At 42.2% G+C, this 19596-nt stretch overlaps 2 protein-coding genes across 2 annotated transcripts; both read left to right on the forward strand.

Annotated features, from left to right (window-relative positions):
* Positions 1-165: 165 nt before the first annotated feature.
* smcr8b (Smith-Magenis syndrome chromosome region, candidate 8b) lies at positions 166-6571 on the forward strand. The gene is made up of 6 exons (XM_034187694.1): positions 166-683; positions 1459-1871; positions 2034-2779; positions 4222-4632; positions 5495-6002; positions 6102-6571. The coding sequence occupies exons 1-6, from the start codon at positions 498-500 to the stop codon at positions 6526-6528; spliced, it is 2691 nt and encodes an 896-aa protein (XP_034043585.1). The 5' UTR covers positions 166-497; the 3' UTR covers positions 6529-6571.
* A 3585-nt stretch (positions 6572-10156) lies between these two features.
* LOC117525828 (cell death-inducing p53-target protein 1-like) lies at positions 10157-16398 on the forward strand. The gene is made up of 4 exons (XM_034187758.1): positions 10157-10252; positions 12321-12480; positions 15863-16037; positions 16119-16398. Exons 1-4 carry the CDS (start codon positions 10157-10159, stop codon positions 16234-16236), a joined length of 549 nt encoding a protein of 182 aa, XP_034043649.1. The 3' UTR covers positions 16237-16398.
* Positions 16399-19596: the final 3198 nt, after the last annotated feature.

The following is a 19596-nucleotide window of genomic DNA, read 5'->3' on the forward strand; positions in this document are numbered from 1 at the left end:
GCGTATATTTTACTGATTTTCTTCCAATAATTAATTTTCGGGGAAAATTGTTTTACTTTCCAGCTCACGACCGGAAGCTCTTCCTAATGTAGCTGCTAACTTGACATGAATTCCCGCTCTGGGTTTTTCCTTTTTCCGCGAAGCTCCTCTTTCGCAAGAGAGGCGCGCCGATGGCGCGCGCGGGGTCGGCACGCGCCTGTCACGTGGCTTCGTGTGGAGCAGCGGCTCCACTTTTATTGTCGAAATGAAATAAAAATGTGTTATAAAGTGAGGCAGTGAGTTAAAGCAAGTGTTTGTTAGAAAGAGGAAGACGAATCCCGAGACAAAGGTTGTGGAAGCGTGTGACTGCAGCCTGACAGCGACTTTCACTTCTCACTTTTGGAGGAGAAACAGAAGTATCGGTTCATGTGTGAGACCGTGATCCGGTTTTGAAGTTTTGGAGTGTGATCGGACCCACTAGGACTGCAGTACATGGAGCTTCACAGAAGATCCTCAACATGATCGCCTCACCGGACCTTTTGGCCTTTACGGTGGCTCAGGACATTGTGGAAGCAGAAGAGGACCAGGATGGACTTTGTCTTCCTGAAGAACTCTCCGTCCCCCTCGTCCCTCCTCGGCACCCGTGGGAGTCCAACGCCTACTTCCACAGAGACTTCATCCTGGTGGCCGAGTTCTCAGAGCAGGTGTCTGTACCAGGAGACATGACCCGAACAGTTCAGATTCTCACCTGAACCACTCCAGCAGGAAATCCACCAAATTCTAAATAGAATGAACTGAACTCAAACCAAACCGCTTGCCATTTTTTCCAGAAGTGGCACAGAAATGTCGGATTTGTGAGTTGGCGTGTAGCATGTAAATGATCCGTAAACATTAACAAAGAACCAAATGATCTTTATAAATAGCCAGATTTTAAAGAGCGGGATCAGATTAGCTACAAATCTTTGTGATCTGATTTTAACTTTGCAATGGTGCCATCCAGTGGCCTGAAGGGGTACAAGCATCCCCCCCCCCCCCCCCCAATGGCTGCTTATCAAAGACTGTAACCTATGTAAAGATCTGGATCATCCCAAAATCTGATGCCTTGTTTGCACTTACAAAACCCACGTACATTTGCAAAAATATTTAAAAACTCCTTTCTAGCTGAGTGTGGATCTCAAACAATTAATCCACAGAGCATAACTGTCATTCTATATAATTTATTTGCATTTACAAAGAAAAAAGTAAGAATTTGCTTACTTTCTGTTTTGATTGGCACAAACTAATTTTAAGTTGTTATGATTGCGGACATTAAATTGGTGCACAGAAATTAACAAAAATAATCTGGCGTGTCGTAATATTCATCCACCCCTTAATTCAATCCGATGCAAAAATGAAGACTTTCTTCCTTGTTCCATTTCTCACCTTTTCACCAAATTTCCAAAAACATCACATCAGTAATTTCTATAATTGTGTTTCCAGGTGGGACCCAAACCCGTGCTGACGATACCAGACGACCCCAGAGTTGTCGGGTCATTTGACCTCAACCACTTCTCTGTCCGCATCATGTCTGTAGATTACCAGGCATCCGGCCCCGCCCACTCCACTTTTGCATTCCCCGGCCCACGCCTCAACTTCAGTGAGGACTCCAAAGTGATCCTGGGAGATTCTGCGGAAGACGCCTTTGCATACGTTCACCACCTGACTCTGTACGACCTGGAGGCTCGAGGATTGGTGCGACCGTTCTGCATGGCCTACGTGTGCTCAGATCAGGCCAAACTGATGGAGAATTTCACTGAAATCTCAACGGGCTTCTCCCTGGCATCCGACAGCCTCAAGACGGGAAACAGGCAAGCCTTTTCCGTGGAGCTGCAGAGGAAACTGCAAGAGCTCGAGTAAGATCGCACAAACACACACAGCTAAACTGCTTTTTCAGTGTCCAAATATATATGAACCCACCTGTGATGTTGTCAGTTTAAGAACACAAACATCTTGTAAGGTTGAGGTTCATGTGTCTGTAAACTTTTTTTTTTTTCTGTGCTGGCAAACTCTCAAAGGTGCACTCGCTTGACTCTGCAGCAGGAGGCGGGGCTTTTGAGGACAACCAATGGCATTACAGGATTCGAAGAAAAAGCCGAGGACTTGGAGACTGTTGAGCTCTCCATCTCTAATCACAGGGAACTCCTTCGCCAGGTCACCTCCTTTCCAAACAGAAAGCTCAAACGGCCTGACTTCCTGCCCTACGATCCAGCCGATGCCCTCTCTGATCCGGCGGAGCTCTGCGCCTTCCTCCCCGGCTCAGCCTCTTCCTGCATGTTTCAGCACCGGCTCAAGCCACTGCAGAAGCTTAGCAGTGGCTACTTCCTATCTCTGATGTTAGAGCAGCTCGCAGACACAGAGCAGCGCCTGCGTGGCGACAGAAGTACACTGCGCACTGCTCGCACCATTCATTCGCTGTCGAGGAGGCTCACGTTGACCAACTTCTTGTTTGATCTGTGGATTCCGGGTGACATGGAGGAAGAGGAGGAGAGAGAGCGCTCAGAGGCAGGACTACAAGCGGCGACAGTGAGCAAGAGAGGCGTCGGAGCTGTTCGTATGGAATCCGTGAACATGGAGTCATTCTGCTCCTGTGTAAAGGAAATCCCAATCAAAATGGAAGCAGGAAACGATGGAACAATGACCCTTGACTCTAATGGTTTCATGGAGATGATAGGGAGCGTGAGCAGTAGCGACAGCATTGAAGTGTTGGGGACGGAGAAGTCTTTTCGGACACAGCAGGTCGTTGCCGGTCCCGACACCAGAGGTATGCCCCACTGACAATCAACGGTGGTGATTAGTGAATGTTTGACGATGACATCATGCATTACGTAGAGGAATCATGAGCTGATACAACAGGATGAAACACTGTAACATCTACTGATGTCTTGTGTAGTATTTGTCCACATAGACACATAAAAATGTATCATTTTCATAACATAATCGCACCTGCAAACCTGTGATGACAGTGTTGAACTTGTTGAGACATTTGCTTATCTCAACAGTGACATTCATGTTTCTGGGTCCTCACCCTTCAAGGGCAGGAGAGTTTATGGAGTTGTGAGGTCGCTGGACAGAGGTGTTTGGTGATGACGATATCTTTGTAAAATGAAGGTCCAAGTCTTTGGGTCCTGCTGCTTCCTGTCTCACTATGTGGTTGGAAGACGTGGACACTAAGTGGTGACCAAATGTCTTGGTTATGAGATCTCTTTGGATGATCCTTGTGTATAGTTGGAATCACTTTGCTTCATGAAAGCTATTACTAAAGGCAAACCATCTAGCTATCTATCTGTTAGGTTCTTTTGTTACCGTGAGTGATCTCCAAAAGAACTGGACAAGAAACGGACTTCAAAGTTTAGATGTTGTATTGAAAAGTTCAAACACTGATAAAGAGAATCATCTCAGCGCTGGGGTCTTTTGAACAGATCACATGCAACCATCTGGACAAAGAGCCTAGATTTTTCTCCTCCACTAACTTTTATTCCCGAGCAGGGGTGGTGGCCAAGTGGTTAATGCGCTTGGTTTCAGTTCGGAAGGTTCTGGGTTCAAATTCCACCTCTGCCACATTTCTCCATGTAATGTGGAGTTGTGTCAGGAAGGGCATCCGGTGTAAAACCTGTGCCAAATCAAGATGCAGATCCACCTTGGATTTGCTGTGGCGACCCCGAGTGCAAACAAGGGAGCAGCCGAATGGACTTACTTACTAACTTTTATTCCCGAGTCAAGGTCGGCCCCGTGTGGGTGGGCGGTCCTTAGCCTGTTGTGAATCAGCAGCTATGTGAGTTGGCTGCAAAGTGAGGTGAAGTAAGTTGGTGTCTGCTCACGTTGCATTCAAGGTTGGTATGTCCGCAATATAGTGTAATGTCACGCAATAAAGTGTTCCATCATGCTGATTCTTTTCCAAATGGACATGAATACTCATTGACCTTTACCTCCGTATAGCTGCACCTCTGGAATGACTATCATACTTTTTTTTTTGGGCTATGATATACTGAGGCTGGGTTATACTGTAAGTATTGTTTGGGTATATGGCCCATGGTGTACTTGGCAGATGTAAGTATAAGTCATTATTTTATATTCTGGCCCGAATTCAACCAGAACAACATTATACTAAGTTAACAACGGCTGTGTTACGTCCGTGTGATTATCTATAATTTGTGTTTCCATGCTCATTCAGGTCTTTATCAGCTGACTGTTTACTCTTCTCAGAAATCCCTGCTGGTACCACAGACACCTGTGTCAAGCGCGTAGACCCGGGCATCAGACGTCTGCGAGCGTACGCGATACGAGCCAACAGCGAGGACAGCATCGAAGTCCTCAGCACCACTGAGTCCATCATTCCCGAAGACCTCACTGCCATCACAGAAGAAGAACCAGAGCATCAGTTTCTAGCTAGCGGCTTCCAGGCTGCGGAGGGACCACAGACACAGCGTAAATATGATGACATCACTGAAGAGGAGGAGCCGATGCAAGAGAATGAGGTCACTGTCCAAGAAGAACCTGCTGAGAGAGAGGAGACCTTAAAAACAGAAAGTAGGAGCAGCGAGGTCACGACCAGAGAGAAACCAGTACTGCAGAGTCTGAAGAGGAACCAAGTCCCCGACCACCACAGCGTGGAGAGTATGTCCACACTAGTGAAGGGTAAAAATCTGCATCAGTAAGATTGGAAGACCAATTTGGATCCAATCAAAAATTCAGGGAAAGACGTGTCTTAACCCATGATTAAAATCTTTCAGTTTTATGGTAATAACCGGATTTCTGGATGAGGAGCGTCCCACTGTTTTAAACTGGACATTGTTATGTTGACATTAGGTGTTTGACAACTGATGGACATATTAAAGAAAACACCAATCACATTATTGTTGGCCTCCAAACAATTAGCAGTTTCCTAAAGACCTCAGCAGAAGTCAAACGTGCCACAAATGTGCCACACGACTTCGAAGTGGCACGTTTGACTTCTGGTGCCACACGACTTCGGACATGGACCAGTTTCTGATTGAAACAACGGCACGCTCCGTAACCCCTAAAAACAAAAATTCACAAAAAAAAAAACTTTGTCAATGAAGTAAATATTTGCCCTTCAGGCCTCTGCTAAGCTAACAAGCTCCTGATATCATTTTTGCTTCGACTCCATTGCCAATCCAACATTTCTCCAATATTCAGAAAAACCGATGCCGTTTTTTGAATAATCAAAAAGTAAAACGTTCCTTGGCAGAAATTCCCTCCAGTCATTCATTTTGTCCAGTAAATGTTGCTTTAACTGAGTTATTAAGCACAGAATCAAACTATGACATCTTACTGCTTTATTAACATCTACTGAAAAAAGAGAATAGTTGAATTGGTAAAACCTGAATGAATTAAGTTGTTTGAACTTACGTAAACGTAAGTTGTAACAACTTAATTCATTCAGATTTTACCAGTTGTGACACTTTATAAGTTGGTTCTTTTTTCAGTGTGTAATAACAGTGTTATTATCACACAGCTGAAGCAGCGGTGGAGCTGTCGAAGCAGCGGTCCAATCATCACAGCGTTGGTACAGTACATTCAGTGCCCAGCCTTCAAATGAACTTGACTCCGCCTGTCGCCCTGGCTGAGGTCAGTCAATGGCCTCCACCCGGCGCCGTCATCCGACAGCTGAGTGCCGACGAGGCATCAGACTGCACCAGCTTCACCAGCTCCTCCGACACCTCTCCTCCCACCCGTAGGTTCCATGGCAACACCCATTTAGACAGGAGGAGAAGGAAGGGTGGGCACAGAGCCCTCAGGTTCCTGAAACAGAACTCATTTTCCCAGCATGCAGTGTTCTGTCTCCTGAGCGGTCGGCCGCTGGTGGTTGTCGGAGGCGATGAGAAGTCTGTCAGGAAGCTGGTGGACACGCTCAGTCTCTTCCTGCCTTGTCCTGGTCTCGACAGAAAGGCTGTGATACCTTGTTTGGCCACGCCCCTTCAGCTGACCGACCTCCTGACCCTGCGGCTCATTGGCTTACACCGGTAGATTCTGTTGCTCTTATAGTGTAATTGCTTTGGTGTGTTTGGTCTGTCTGACCTATGACTTGATTACTGTGTGTTTCTTTTTATGTGTGTGGTCAGATCACCTTCCACTTCTTCGTCCACCATGCTCCACTCTCTGGCTCGCTACAGTCGATATCTGGCCGTGCTGGACATGGACCAGAGGACGCTGCGCTGTCCGTCCTACACGGGTGTTCTCATCGGGCGACTGGCGGATCCTCGCTCTGGCTTTACTCGCGGCAGCACCTACTTGCTTCATCTGGAAAGCTGCCTGACCGCGTTAGCCAACCAGGCTCTGCTGCACACGTTCACTTCCGTTTTGCACCACCTCGATGTAGCTAAAGATATGGACTTATTGTCACAGGGGCTCTGCAACAGTGAGGATGACATGAAAGTGATGGATTTCCTGTCTGACCTCATCACCCAGCGACACGCAGGACGTGGACCTCCAATTTTAAGATTCTCTTATAATTCAGTGCACCTGCACAGAAATACAACTGCAACATAGCGACCGTGAGTGAACAGTCCGATTAAGTTCTGGATCATCATACAAATTTAACGACTTCTCCTGAGAACACTGGTTTGTGACACACAGAGTTTGTGTAATCACGCCAGTTTGTCTGTCTGTGGGAAACAGTTATGGACATGATGTTGACAGAGCCGGACCTCCCTACATGCTCAGTATGTACACTAGATTGGGCCCCACAAATTACGAAAGGCCTCGCTTTCCCTTTGTAAACTTCAAGATAAAAGCCTTTCAATGCAAAACCACAGCCCTATGACCAGACAAACTTTTACTGTGAAAGTCACACCATCATTGTTCAATGTATTGTTGCATCAGCTAATAGTAGAGGTGGGCGATACCCGGAATTTTGGTATTGATCCGATACCAAGTAAATACAGGCCCAGTATCACCGATATCGATACAGATACCGATACTTTTTCATATTTAAGCTTCATAGATCCAAAGGATCCAAAAGACCTAGGATAGAATTTCACTAAACATTGTACGTGAAAACAAAAACTTTATTATCACAATCAACATTTTTGTTTAAAAAAAATCACTCAACACAACTTAAAATCTCCTGAGGTGGAGGGCTGACTCGAGGAGAGCGCTGAGTGGGTGGGCCAGGCTGAGCCTACCTGCATGGCTGTTGGCTGGTGCCGCTGAGCCATGTGACGGCGCAACAACAAAAGACCAGTGGGGGGAGGGTGCGCTGCTCCATGTTGTGTGACACAGTGCAGCGCTGCTCTTACAGACAGAGAGTAGACTTTGATGAATCTGTGTGTGCAGCAGTCAGTGAGTGCTGGAGAGAAAAAAAGCTTGAGTATCGATCTTTTTGCATGAGGATTGTTCAATATCAATACCAGCATTGGTATCGATATTATCGATATTAGGATCGATCCACCCACCTCTAGCTAATAGGCTAACTGCTGTTTGGGTGTTTTATCAAATCATATTTTTGGGGGGCTAAGCAGCAGTTCGCATAACAGTTTTGCTTTGGTGCTGGCATTAAAAAGGACCCACTTAATGCCTCAGTAATGACGGATTAACAAACCTAATGTCATGAAGCTACCGATAGCCACAATATGTGCTAACACCATCAGCATCCAAAATTACATCACGGGAAAGTTTCACTCCATGCAAATACCGGCACAAATACATCTTCAATGATCTGTTCAGAGAATTAACCACACAACATGCCTAATTATTTCAGATATTTATAATACGAAAGCTCAAAATATAACACAATGCTAAAATACCTTCGGCCGTATGAGCAATGTGTTCTTTATAATTTGCAGTTGTTTAATTAATTATTAAGATCCTATTGTCTTACATACAATTTGTACATATTCAATAAAGCCCCTCTATCAGTCAGTCAACTGATAACAATATATCCGCTTAACAGCGTCTGCAGGAAGCCTTCCTTGCGTGTGTGCGATACATGAGCTTTTGATGAGAGTAGAAATTGTGCAAATAAAGGAATATTTGTAGATCACCCTCAGTGCTTTTGCAAGTATTAATGAGACAAATTTAACTCCCTAGGAAGTTAGCGTTGGGTTAGCGGAAGTTAGCGTACATGCTAACATCCACAAAATATCTTGTAAATGACTCCAGTGGCATTATCAGATTAGAAAAACTGTTTTAAGTTTTGGAAGTGTTTATTTCTTGCTAAATTTTACATACTGTATAACAAAGAGGTTATATTTACACACAAATGAAACAGAGTTTTGCAGCTAGCTACCAGCCTGTGACGTCACCATGATAACGTCAGTGAAATAATAAGTTCAGAGGTGTTATTAGGTTACAAAAACAGCATTTTCAGTTTAGAAGTGTTCATTACTCACTAGCTTTTACATAATATATGAGAAAGGTATATAAACACGAAGTGGTTTTGAGAGAGCAGCCACTGACGTCGCGGTGCAGCTCTACTCTGATTGGCTTCACCCCCGCCACTCAAAAACAAACCAAACAGATTGAAAGAGAATGTGATGTTTTAACCTTTTAAAATAGGTCAAGGTTAGAAATTTTTGACCTTGTCCAAGGTCTGTGTCCCAAGAATGTTCCCTGTGAATTTGAAAACTCTGGCAGTAGTAGGACTGGACTTATGATGAGCACAGACAGACAGATGCAAAGCCTTCGCAATACCCGATGGCTATTTTTGATGGCCCGTAGAAGGTGAAGGTTTTTAGTCATGCTAATCCTCCTCAGAAGCACTTACTGAAAATAACGTGTGAAGGACCTAAATGACATGGTCAGATGGTGAGGAGCTTCCACGCATGTGAGAGGCAAATAAAGAAAAATGCTTAAAAAGGCGGGGGGTCTGGGGGAGCGGAGCCATGCTAATGCTCCCCTGAAGATGCTGAAGAGCTTCGCTCGTTCATGTCCTCAACACGTATCATCACTTGAATTGATTTATTATGAAAAGTTGTGTAAATACATTGTATATTTTTCTGCCTATCTATTTGAGATGTTAATATATTATTATATTATATTGATTGTTTTGTTATAGTTCAATTTGCCTGAGCAATAAAAAAGATGTTATTTAATGTAGTCATCCTACATGTTGGAATTTTTTTAAAGTATTAGTTTCGGCACCATTTGAATATTATTGGTTTTGAACTGGTATCACAAAAAACAATACAATATTTAACTTGATTGTTTATAGATTGTGTGCTGTATAGAGTCTACAGTACACAGTGTAGACCAACAGATGAAACTATTTGAAAGGAGAGCAGATTGCAGTGGGAGCACTGGGGTAAACTGCTGATTGTGTGTCAATATTGCCCCAGAGAGGTTCGGACAAACTCTGGGTGTTATACGCAAAACTTGTCTATTTTGTGAAGTAAACGAAACATCTGCGCTGTCATTGAGCATGCAGTGTTTTGGGTGAAACAATATGGCGGATGGTGACTTCAGTTGTGTGTTCAGCGCCTGATGGAATCATAGCACCATCTGTTGGTTAAATAAGGGTACAGCAATAATATCCAGTTTGATCTAAAAAAAAAAAAATCATTTATGATTTTTACTGATTTTATTATGTTGTGACGAAACCACGTATTCACAAATGTAATAATACAACATAAACTATTTAAAATATGATAAAACATGTTTTGTTTTGTTTTCAAATCATGATAATTTTTTTCAAGATGATGTGCTGGCTCAATAACTATTAATAAATGCTACCAAATAGGTTTGGCTATATTCTTTCATGAGTACTGTTCCTTTGCTCACATTTTTAAAGGGTAAATTATTGATCACCTGTCAGTGACGTTTATACTGTTTTTGGTGCAAAATAAAATGTCACAGGGAGGTTCAAGTCACATCACCAACAAATAATTATATGTTCTATGATTTATACTGAAGCATACTAATTCAACTGTGTTAAAGAGCAATACGCACACGCTCACCCACAGGATGGACGAATTATGGCTTAATGTTAACTGTTGATTTGTTCCATATTCCCTTTTCCATTAAAAAAACAAATAAATGCAAATAATAATAATGTCTCACGAGTCAGACAGGAGGGCCCCTGTGCTTTGGGCCCGAAAGAAGTTAGGACGGGCACTGGAAACATTTCAATCAAAACTGCATTAATAATGAACTTAAGGAAGGTTTTGTGATCAGATGAATAATGTACTTGGAAAACATTTGTGTAATTTTTGAATCAATTCCAAACGGAAACTGGATCCAAAGGAATGATAGATATAGCAACACAGAACTCAAAAAGGTATGAATGGATCTTGATGAAATTTTTTGAGCATATTGATTAATTCTGTGGAAACCAGTTGTGATGTTTGATTCCCTGTGTAAGTGAAAATGGGTGTTTTGGTGGTGGGGAATGTGTTGGTGTAGGAATATGTGCTCTGAGTGCCTTCTAGTTTATGATATTGTCCTATAAAAACCCACAGACAGTGAAATATCAACAGTATGAGCTGTGCCAGAATGTGGGGGGGGGGGGGTCCAGAAACTGGTCTACACCTCTTCGATTCCAAGTCAGACCAGTTTAAATACGGTGAACACAAACGTAAATGAGGCTGTGACTTCACACTCTTTATGTCTGTGTGGGGATGTGGGTGTGTTTGTCTGCACACTGAATAAGCACTGGATATAAATGTGATTTTCTGCTGTGTGTCTGAGAGAGAAGCTGCAGCTGGTGGGTGGCATCACGGTGCCAAACACTCTGTTACCCATTTGGCTGTAAACATCCTTCTTTTTGCTCTGGGGAGGGGGACTGTCATCGATTTCTGCATCAGACTGTCTCCAAGCCAGATTCTTATGTAAGTACTTGGTGAAAAGAGAAAAAGGTTTTCAAGGTGAGTGTTCTGGAACATCAGAGAAGAAGACTGGCATTTTAAAAAATGATGAGGATCTATCAGCTTCATTAATGGTTTGATGCTTTACATTAAAAGGAAAGCATTAGACAAAGGTCAACTGGATTCTGTTAAAACGTGACGGGCACTCATTAGAGAGAAATCCTCAGAATGCTCTGTTTTCAGACCCAAAAACTACATAAAAACTTACACATAAAAACTACTGAATCCACTTTTCTTGGACCTTGGCAGAAGGATGGTGTGTGAGCCAACAAGGAAACCATTAACTTATCAAGCAGATCTGATTAAGGATATTTCTTCCACTTTCTTTAACTTTGTTTTTGGAGCATTTTTCAACAGATTCAACAGAGTTATGGCTTGTTATCTGGATTTGCACTAAATCTCACCTGCTTTTAGATATTAACACTCTGCATGTGTCTGTTCCTGACCAAAAAAGATCTGTGCATCATTTCTTGAGAAATTCACAGGTATTGAAAAATGGGTTGTTTTACAATGTTACAGTGGGGGGTGGGGGGGTGCACTCACTAATATTTACACAGATTTGTATAAAGATTCATTTTGAAGCAGATTCAAATTGCAGCGTGGGTCCAGGATTATGTTTTGTTGATTTGTGTTTGTTTGTTTTACTTTACAAGAAAAAACAAATTCCCAAGAGAAGGAATACCTGTTGGCACACTTCAGGTGTTGGCAGAGGCATGCACTCTATGTGTACCAGGTTGCCAGCCAGCTATACCTGCTTACTCCGATTAAAGGTCACAGGGCTAGAGCCTATCTCAGCAGTCCTAGGGCGTGAGGCGGGTTACACCCTGGGCATGAGATGGGATAGACCCTGGGCCTGAGGCGGGGTGCATACTGGGTGTGAGGCAGGTTACACCCTGGGCATGAGGCAGGGTGCACCCTGGGTGTGATGCCAGTCTGTCACAGTGAGGTGTTTGAGTTTCTTTAATAAAAATAAGTCCAAAAAACTCTGTTTTGTTCAACTTGGATGCAAATAACAGTCATGTTTCATCATCCTGTTGTTTTATTAATTTATTATTTGCTTTATTTTAAAATTAACACTTATTGATGCCCTTCTCAGCACTTTTCCCGACTCTGCTCACCTGATTGGACAAACTCAATGCCTGACAGCTCTTGATTGGATGAACACACCTGAGTTAATTTGTGTGTGTGTGTGTGTGTGTGTGCGTGTGTGTGTGTGTGTGTGGCAGGATTGAGAAACAAACCAATTAGAGAAGAGTTTAATTGTCAGCTGTCCCTCACACCTGGATGATCTGCAGACAGTCTGATGCCTGTAGAACATTTCTGTGCTCACATTTATTTATTTATTTTACACTAAATGGATTTATCATCAAACGTGGATGATTCCTTTCTGACGCCTCCGCTGTCTTTTCCACCAGGTGACACGTCTCCATCAATCTTTCTGGCATCAGCTGTCAGACTTGCTGCTTGTTTTCATGACTGAAGATTTGTTGTTGGGTTTTTTTTCTTCTTCTTCTTCTAGAAGAGAATGTGAGAATCTACCATATTCAGTTACCTTCCAGTCCTTCACCTCCTCCTCCTTCTCTTCCTGACTCCTTCTTTCCTTCAGCAACCTGCTCCAGTAAAGACCAGCTGCCTCTGTCAGGTACAACAAGCACCTTCCTCAAACCTGACATGTTTGTCCACTTTAAAAGTGTTTTTTTTTTTTTTAATTAGGCTGTAACCTATAAATATATTCATTGCTGATTATGTAACTGTCAGTTATATGTATTGATTACCTTCAGCCTGTGAAATGTCTTTATTATGGTGGCTTGTTCACTTCCCCTGGTAAAAACATCTTCTGCAGTATGGTAACGTGGACAAACTGATGGTTTTACTCTTCCAAAATGGTCAGCTATTAATGGAAGTGCCCTGTTTGCTTCTGGTTTTGGAACAAAGGTTTAATCCCTGATGCCTCAGCTGCCTAGCAACCTTGCAAATTACTTTTATTTATTGGTTTATGGCTAAAATTTTGAAAAGGTTTTGTTTTAATTCTTTTGAAATGCATAAAATGATTCTTTTGTGGGGGATCAGGGGGTTTTAATACAAAAAGTTGAAACTAGTTAATCTAAAATGTGTCCAGTTTATATCGGCTTTCCACTGGATTATAGCTGTTCTTAAACTAATAAAATGAGCAGACATTAGTTGTTGTTCAGTGGATCTCCTCCTTAATGCTCCTGTCTATTCCTGATTCTGCACAGTGTCCACTGTGTCAGTTCTGGTACCAACAGATTGATCTTCTCAGGTTGGTTGTTGTCTTGGAAGCTCTGAGTCTGACAGAACCCTGGACCTTTGGAATGTGTTCAGTAACTGGACGTGATGACAGGATACCTGCTATGTGGTCACAGTGCATGTGTGCAACTCCACATGCTGAAAGAATATGTGATGTATGCAAGTCCACACCTCCACTGAGAAAGTATCTGAACATCACTATAAACCACACTGTCATTTTTTTCTATTTGGCTTCATTAATTTCTGGGGAATCTGTTTCACTGCAGAGTAGAAAGGTTTAAAATGACTCTTTCTCAAAAAAGCAGAAATAGAGCAAACATTTTGGCTACTGTTATTGTTGAATATCTGTCAGCATTACGAGCTTTTCCGCAACTGTATGTATGGGTTGTATTTTTATTTTTTTTTTAAAGCTACAGTATGTATTGTCCTCTAGTGGTGAGCTTGCAGACTACATCTGCATCATTGCTTCCCTTCACACTTTGTTTTTTTTTTTTTTTTTTATGACAGTTTCATGCTCCTTTGCCTTCTCTTTTGATAAGCCAATATGTATGATCCTTAGCTCCACAAAAATCAGTGTTCCAAATCTTGGTAACCAACAGACAGCACATGGGCAGGAGCTGGTGGAAACCGCTGGTTCATCTTTTTTTCTTCTGGCTGGGCTGTAAAAGGCAGATGAAAGCCTAATTTAATGCTACTGTCACCACACAGAGCCCACTGTGTCATTGCGAAACCTCTCCATAGCCTGACATGGACCCCAAAAAAACTAACTACAGGTCGAAACGATGGCGATCGCATGGGCTGTGATTGGTCCAAACTCTACATCATTTCCACAATCTCACTTTTCTAGTTTCAGACTTTCATGGGATAGACCAGTCTTCAGGAAAAGGTTGCGCCCCCTACTGTTCTAGCAGTGCATTGCATTGACACACACCAACCCCGTCGGAGAACTTCGAAAGGTTCACTGCTGCATTGAAGCAATTTGTATGGCCTTAGTGTTATGGAGTAGAAGAAGCATTAAAAAGGCCTTAAGTGTCACTTTTGGTTCATCCCATGTACATATGAAGGGATCATTCTAAACCTAAGAAAAAACATCAATTTGTTGTTGCAGGTAACTAATTATGCACTAATGAACAGATGGTTATGAATGCTATATTCCATTTCTCCTAATGAACTCTATTCTTCCCACTCCCTCATGACCCTTAACTGGGGGAAGTGGGTAGAAATCAAATTCTACACACTGTGGCATCAAGGTAAATTTGAGGTTTTGTAATTTACTGTATATTTTTATCAACTGTGTCGGTAACATGGCCCAGGCTTTTCCCATGGCTGGGAAAAGCTGGGGACTCTGACAAGGGCGGTCGCATCTCCTCCACTCCCTTATCTATCTGCTTTTAACCTTCAAGTCCCTACTTCACCAGACTTGTGAATTCCTCAACTATATTGGATTCTGGATCTATTGGATTAACCATGGAATTGATCAGCTGGTCTCTGAATGCTATTGACACCATTTTTTTTTTTTTTTTTTTTTTCTACAAGAAGGTCAGGACCGGGGGAGCCTGCCTGCCCAGATGGAACGTATCCTGCGAGCTATGTTCTCGACTCCTGGAGTTCCTGGCGTGTGGCATGCTTGGCACCTTTCTCTGTGGAGGACATCGAGGACCTATTCATTTTTGGTCTTATGGTAGCAGGGCTGGTACTTTTTGGCTTATGTGCTGCCCTGATCTACCGGAAAATTGGCAAGATGGCGGCATCAAGAACCACGGGCCCTCACTTGTCCGTCATGATTAACGAGGACGGCAAGGCAGTGCATTCTCAGACTGCGTTGACTCTTGAACTCAGACGCAAATTGGATGACACCTTGGAGCTGATGCGTGCCTTGCAGTTGAAGCTGAAGGTTTGAGGCCGGTGAATATTAATACAAAATTAGGAATATTCTTAATTCATAATTGAGATTTGGCTGTGCGAGTGGAACTGTAAAAAGTGTTTTTCACTGCTCGGCTGCAACACTACAGGCATCAAGGTCAATTGCCCACTGTTTTTCCTCCAGAGGAATTTATCCAGCCTCTGGTGAGATTATTCGGCTCCATTCTTATCTCAACCCACAAGGACAATAAACTGACAGACTTACACATGGACCAAAGCATGCTCCAGTCTCTCCTCTTATCACTCTTCCTGCCCCTCCCTCCTTGCGGCAGGCCTCGTCCTCTCAAGCTGGCCTGGCGGCATGACATGACAGTTGCAGCGGCTACAAACACACTCATATTGCCTCAATTGGGAAACAGACTGTTTCAAGTTTAGTGCACATAAACAATGTCAAATGTATATGTGTTGTCCTAATTCTGTGTGCCATTATTACAGTAAACAAGTAGTAATTGTAGATCAATTGCTGTTGTGTGCGGACATCTCGTTGTAATGACAATGATAATAAAAGCTATCTATCTGAGTCTTGTCTGCTTGAGGTTACTTCCTCAATATCATCAGAGGAAGTTTTTTTCCTTACCACTGTCGCCTGTGTGTTTGCTCTAGGGGTTGGTAAGGTTAGACCTTACTTGTGTGACTCACCTTGAGGCAACTTTGTTGTGATTTGGCGCTATATAAATGAAATAAATTGAAACTGTAATCTGTTATTTTTGAAAAGCACAAAAACTGTTCTCTGTAAAATTGTCAGTGCAAGCAGCTGTTGTCAGATTTGTGCTGTTGTTGAAAGTAGAATTTAAAAATAACAGATGCCTTTCAATTTTGCATCTTTTCTCCAGAGTCCATTTCTTCTCCATCTCCCCCAAGACTGAAGTTTGTGACCTACGAGAGCGAGCTGTGCCATTCTGCAGCTCTGACATCCTGCCCCTTTTGCCAGACTCGGGTCATGACCCAGGTCGTCTACCGCGTCGGGACACACGCGTGGCTCATGTGCCTTATTTTTGTGCTCTGCGGGTGAGGAGAGACACCTTCAAATAACTGCACCTCTGCTTCATAACACTGTTCCCACACTGACTGGTGATTTCTGCTTCACAGGCTGGTCCTCGGCTGCTGCCTGATCCCGTTTTTTGTTAACCACTTTAAGGATGCGTATCACACGTGCCCTCGATGCCGACAGGTGCTGCACGTACACAAGAAGACCTGCTGGCAGTGAAGCATAATAAATCAGAAATAACAGATTTTAACAATGTGTTTTGGCTTGAGCTTCAAACTGATCGCTGTAGGGAAAATAAACCTGTGGAGGAAGCTGTCAGGCCTGAATCTAATGTGCCCAAGCCAGTACTTCAGGTTTCAGTCGTATGTATGTGCTTTTGTTTCCAACTATTTTAAACATGTCAAACCTTGTTGTGACAAAACGGAGTGGATGCAGTACCCTTAAAAACAATAAATGCACTTACACCGTCCTTTGCGCAATGATGGTCTTGAACTGGAAAGTGTGTCAGTTACGCATGGACAGTGATGTGATTAGAAAAATTTGAAATCACAGGCCAAAGTCAAAATGTGCGTCACAGTACATTGATGAAGTTTGCCATCAAGCTCCTCTCTCTAACAGCTACATGGTACTCAAACCCTGAAAGATTTGACATTTTCATTATTCCCAGAAGTACAAAAAACACTTTAAATACACAAGTATGATTTGAAAAGCTTTGAACATGTGCTTGGAATTGGTCCTATTGCTGAGTGTAGAGAGCAGCTTATTATACAATTTTTATTTATTTTTGCCCTTGAGTTCTTCAGATTGATCTGAAGATCACCTGTGCCAATTGTTTGGACAATTTGACAAAATTTGGGACCTGTGGGGAAAAATTAAGCTTTTTACATAAATCCAGGGTGATGTAAAAATGGTTATTGCAGAAACTTGTTATAGAAGGTATTGAACTAAAGTTGACCCAAGGAATCCAATGGTACCTTGTTTGTGAAAATCAGACATACAGTTCAAAAGTTAAATGTTTTCAACCTACCATTCCTGGTTCTCAAGACCAGGCACTTAAGGGGCTCCTTTTTTTTGTTGTTTTTTTAGATATACCTTAGTATACACTCGTAGAGTTCTATCTTTATAATTGGAATGTATTATACAGTAGAAGACATACCTTACTGAATTTTCATATATAGAAAAGACCTGCAAGTTTGAAATATCGTTGGTGCTAATGTGCTTGAGCAAAAACTATTTTACTTGGTGCAAAGAATTAAAGCACACTGCTGAGTAAATGTGCCAAATTAGCATTTTCCCATAAGGTTACATGGTTTGCTACAAAGTTCCATTGTAGAAGAACAGAGCAGATATCACTAACAGCCCTCCGCCGATAATAATGATGGTTTATTATCAACACTGAAAGATTTGACTTCTTTTAATCAGTCTTGAAATCTGCTAAATTTACAACTTTTGAAATGTACTATTTGAATCTTAGATATGCATCTTGCAGTATAATGTTTAGAAGCAATGACAAAATATTTTTCTAGCCTGGAGTTTTTAAGCAGATTTTGGGTAACTTGGGGGCTCTGAAATTGGTGTTAGTTTTTGCCAATCACATCACGCTTTTGAGATATGAAAACACATTTCTCGTATCAAGCATTGAAGCAAATGCTGCAGTCTTGTACACCCTTTCCACAGCATAAAAGATATTACAGCTCTTGTTCACATTTCGTGAACCTGGTACGCTTTTGAAGCTGCTTTTGTGCATGATGAGTGGTGTCAAACTCGTGAGTGAATGATAGTGGTGCAGCTTAGCTAAAATTTCAATAACAATTGTGCATTTTGTGATAAAAGCATAGCATTTGGCACAAATATTCTAAATTAACTTCTTATTTTCAGATATGGAGCCATCCTGGAGCTGACCTCTAATGAACTACAGGGGTCAAAATTTAAAAAACCTCCAATCTTATTGAAAGCTATACCACATTATTTGTGTGATCGTAATGATTCCAAAAAGGTATATTTTGGACAATCTATGACTGAATGTTATGAGGTTAAAAACAGCAAAAATGGTGACAAACGTCAGTTTCAGTTTGTACAGGGGTCAAAATTTAAAGTTCAATTTTGGTAAAAAGTGATGCAAATTATTGATTGAGCTAATGGGATTAATAAATGGAATCGGTCATGCATAGTTATCATGTTATGGTATAACATATGTGACAAAATCCAATGGATGTTGACCTTGTTTCACCTTTACTTTGGACACCATACATTCAACACAGTCAAAATTATTTCCCTTTGAAATTCAACATTTTAGTCAGAGCCACATTCTCGTTAACTGAGTAGCACCAGAATAAGAAATACTAACAAGCTCCTCTGACTCTGAATCCACAGAATGACCCTACAGGTCCTTGACATGATGTCACTACTAGAAACCACCACCACCACCACACACAGCATGGTCATCCGTGTGATCAGAGCCCATCTCACTGAGATGACACACATTTGGGCACATGTTGGACCCTGAGGAGTGATGACTGACCCAATATTTGTGTAGCGTCTCGCGCCGGCTGGTGGCTCAGCTCCAGGCCCTGAGGTCTCACAGGAAAGGGTCAGCAGGACTCAAGTTAAAAAGGGGCAGCATTTGGAAGCAAATGATTCCAAAACATACCAGTGACAGATGTTTTTATTATCATTTTATTAAAAAGGGAATATGAGAATTTCAACCTTGGTATAGATTGTGGCTACAGCTGAAATGAAGGAATACAAAAATTAAAGGAATAGATATAAATTATAACTCAATCAGTTTATCAAAAACCAAGACCAATTATGTCTGATATAAGCCCTGAGGTCCATTGGTGCAGGTGTCAATTCCTGGATAGCATGAAGCAGATGAGAGTCTATGACCCCACCCCAGACAGGACACCAATGCATCACAGGTTACATTCCCAGCTAAAACCACTCCAATATACCCATTCATGGCTCAGTGGACTGGGACCGTGCAGATCAAGTATGTGTGTGTCCAAGGACACTGACAAGTGGTGTGACCTATGGATGGACAATATAACCTAAAATTTAAGTTAAACTCTGGTTGAAAACCTTCATGAGTTAATGAATTTTACCATTTTATGTTGAACAAATCTGAAGTTGTGATTAATTACCATTTGTTAAGGCTTAAATGAGCCTGCAGCACAAACATCTGCTGTGTCATACAACAAAATCACAGTTTAACAGTATTTCCACAACTGTTTATATCATGCTTTCATGCAAAAATGACATTGTAGCCTGTAACATCTATACGAAACACCCCTGAGTGATTGGGTCTGCACAATTTCCACCTGTCTTCTTTTGAATGCTCCGTTAAGAGTCGCCACAGCAGATCATCTGTCTCCATCTCACCCTGTCCTCTGAATTTTCCTCTGTCACACCAACCAACTGCATGTCCTTCCTCACCACACCCATAAACCTCCTACCTGGACTCCCGCTTCACCTCCTGCCTGGTAGCCGCATGTGTCTAAACCATCTCAGCCTTGTTTCTCTGTGACAACTGTCTCCAAACTAGCCTAACTACACTTTCACTCTGATATGTTCATTCCTAAT

Source organism: Thalassophryne amazonica, chromosome 15, assembly GCF_902500255.1.
Source record: "Thalassophryne amazonica chromosome 15, fThaAma1.1, whole genome shotgun sequence".
In the NCBI taxonomy this organism is placed as follows: domain Eukaryota; kingdom Metazoa; phylum Chordata; class Actinopteri; order Batrachoidiformes; family Batrachoididae; genus Thalassophryne; species Thalassophryne amazonica.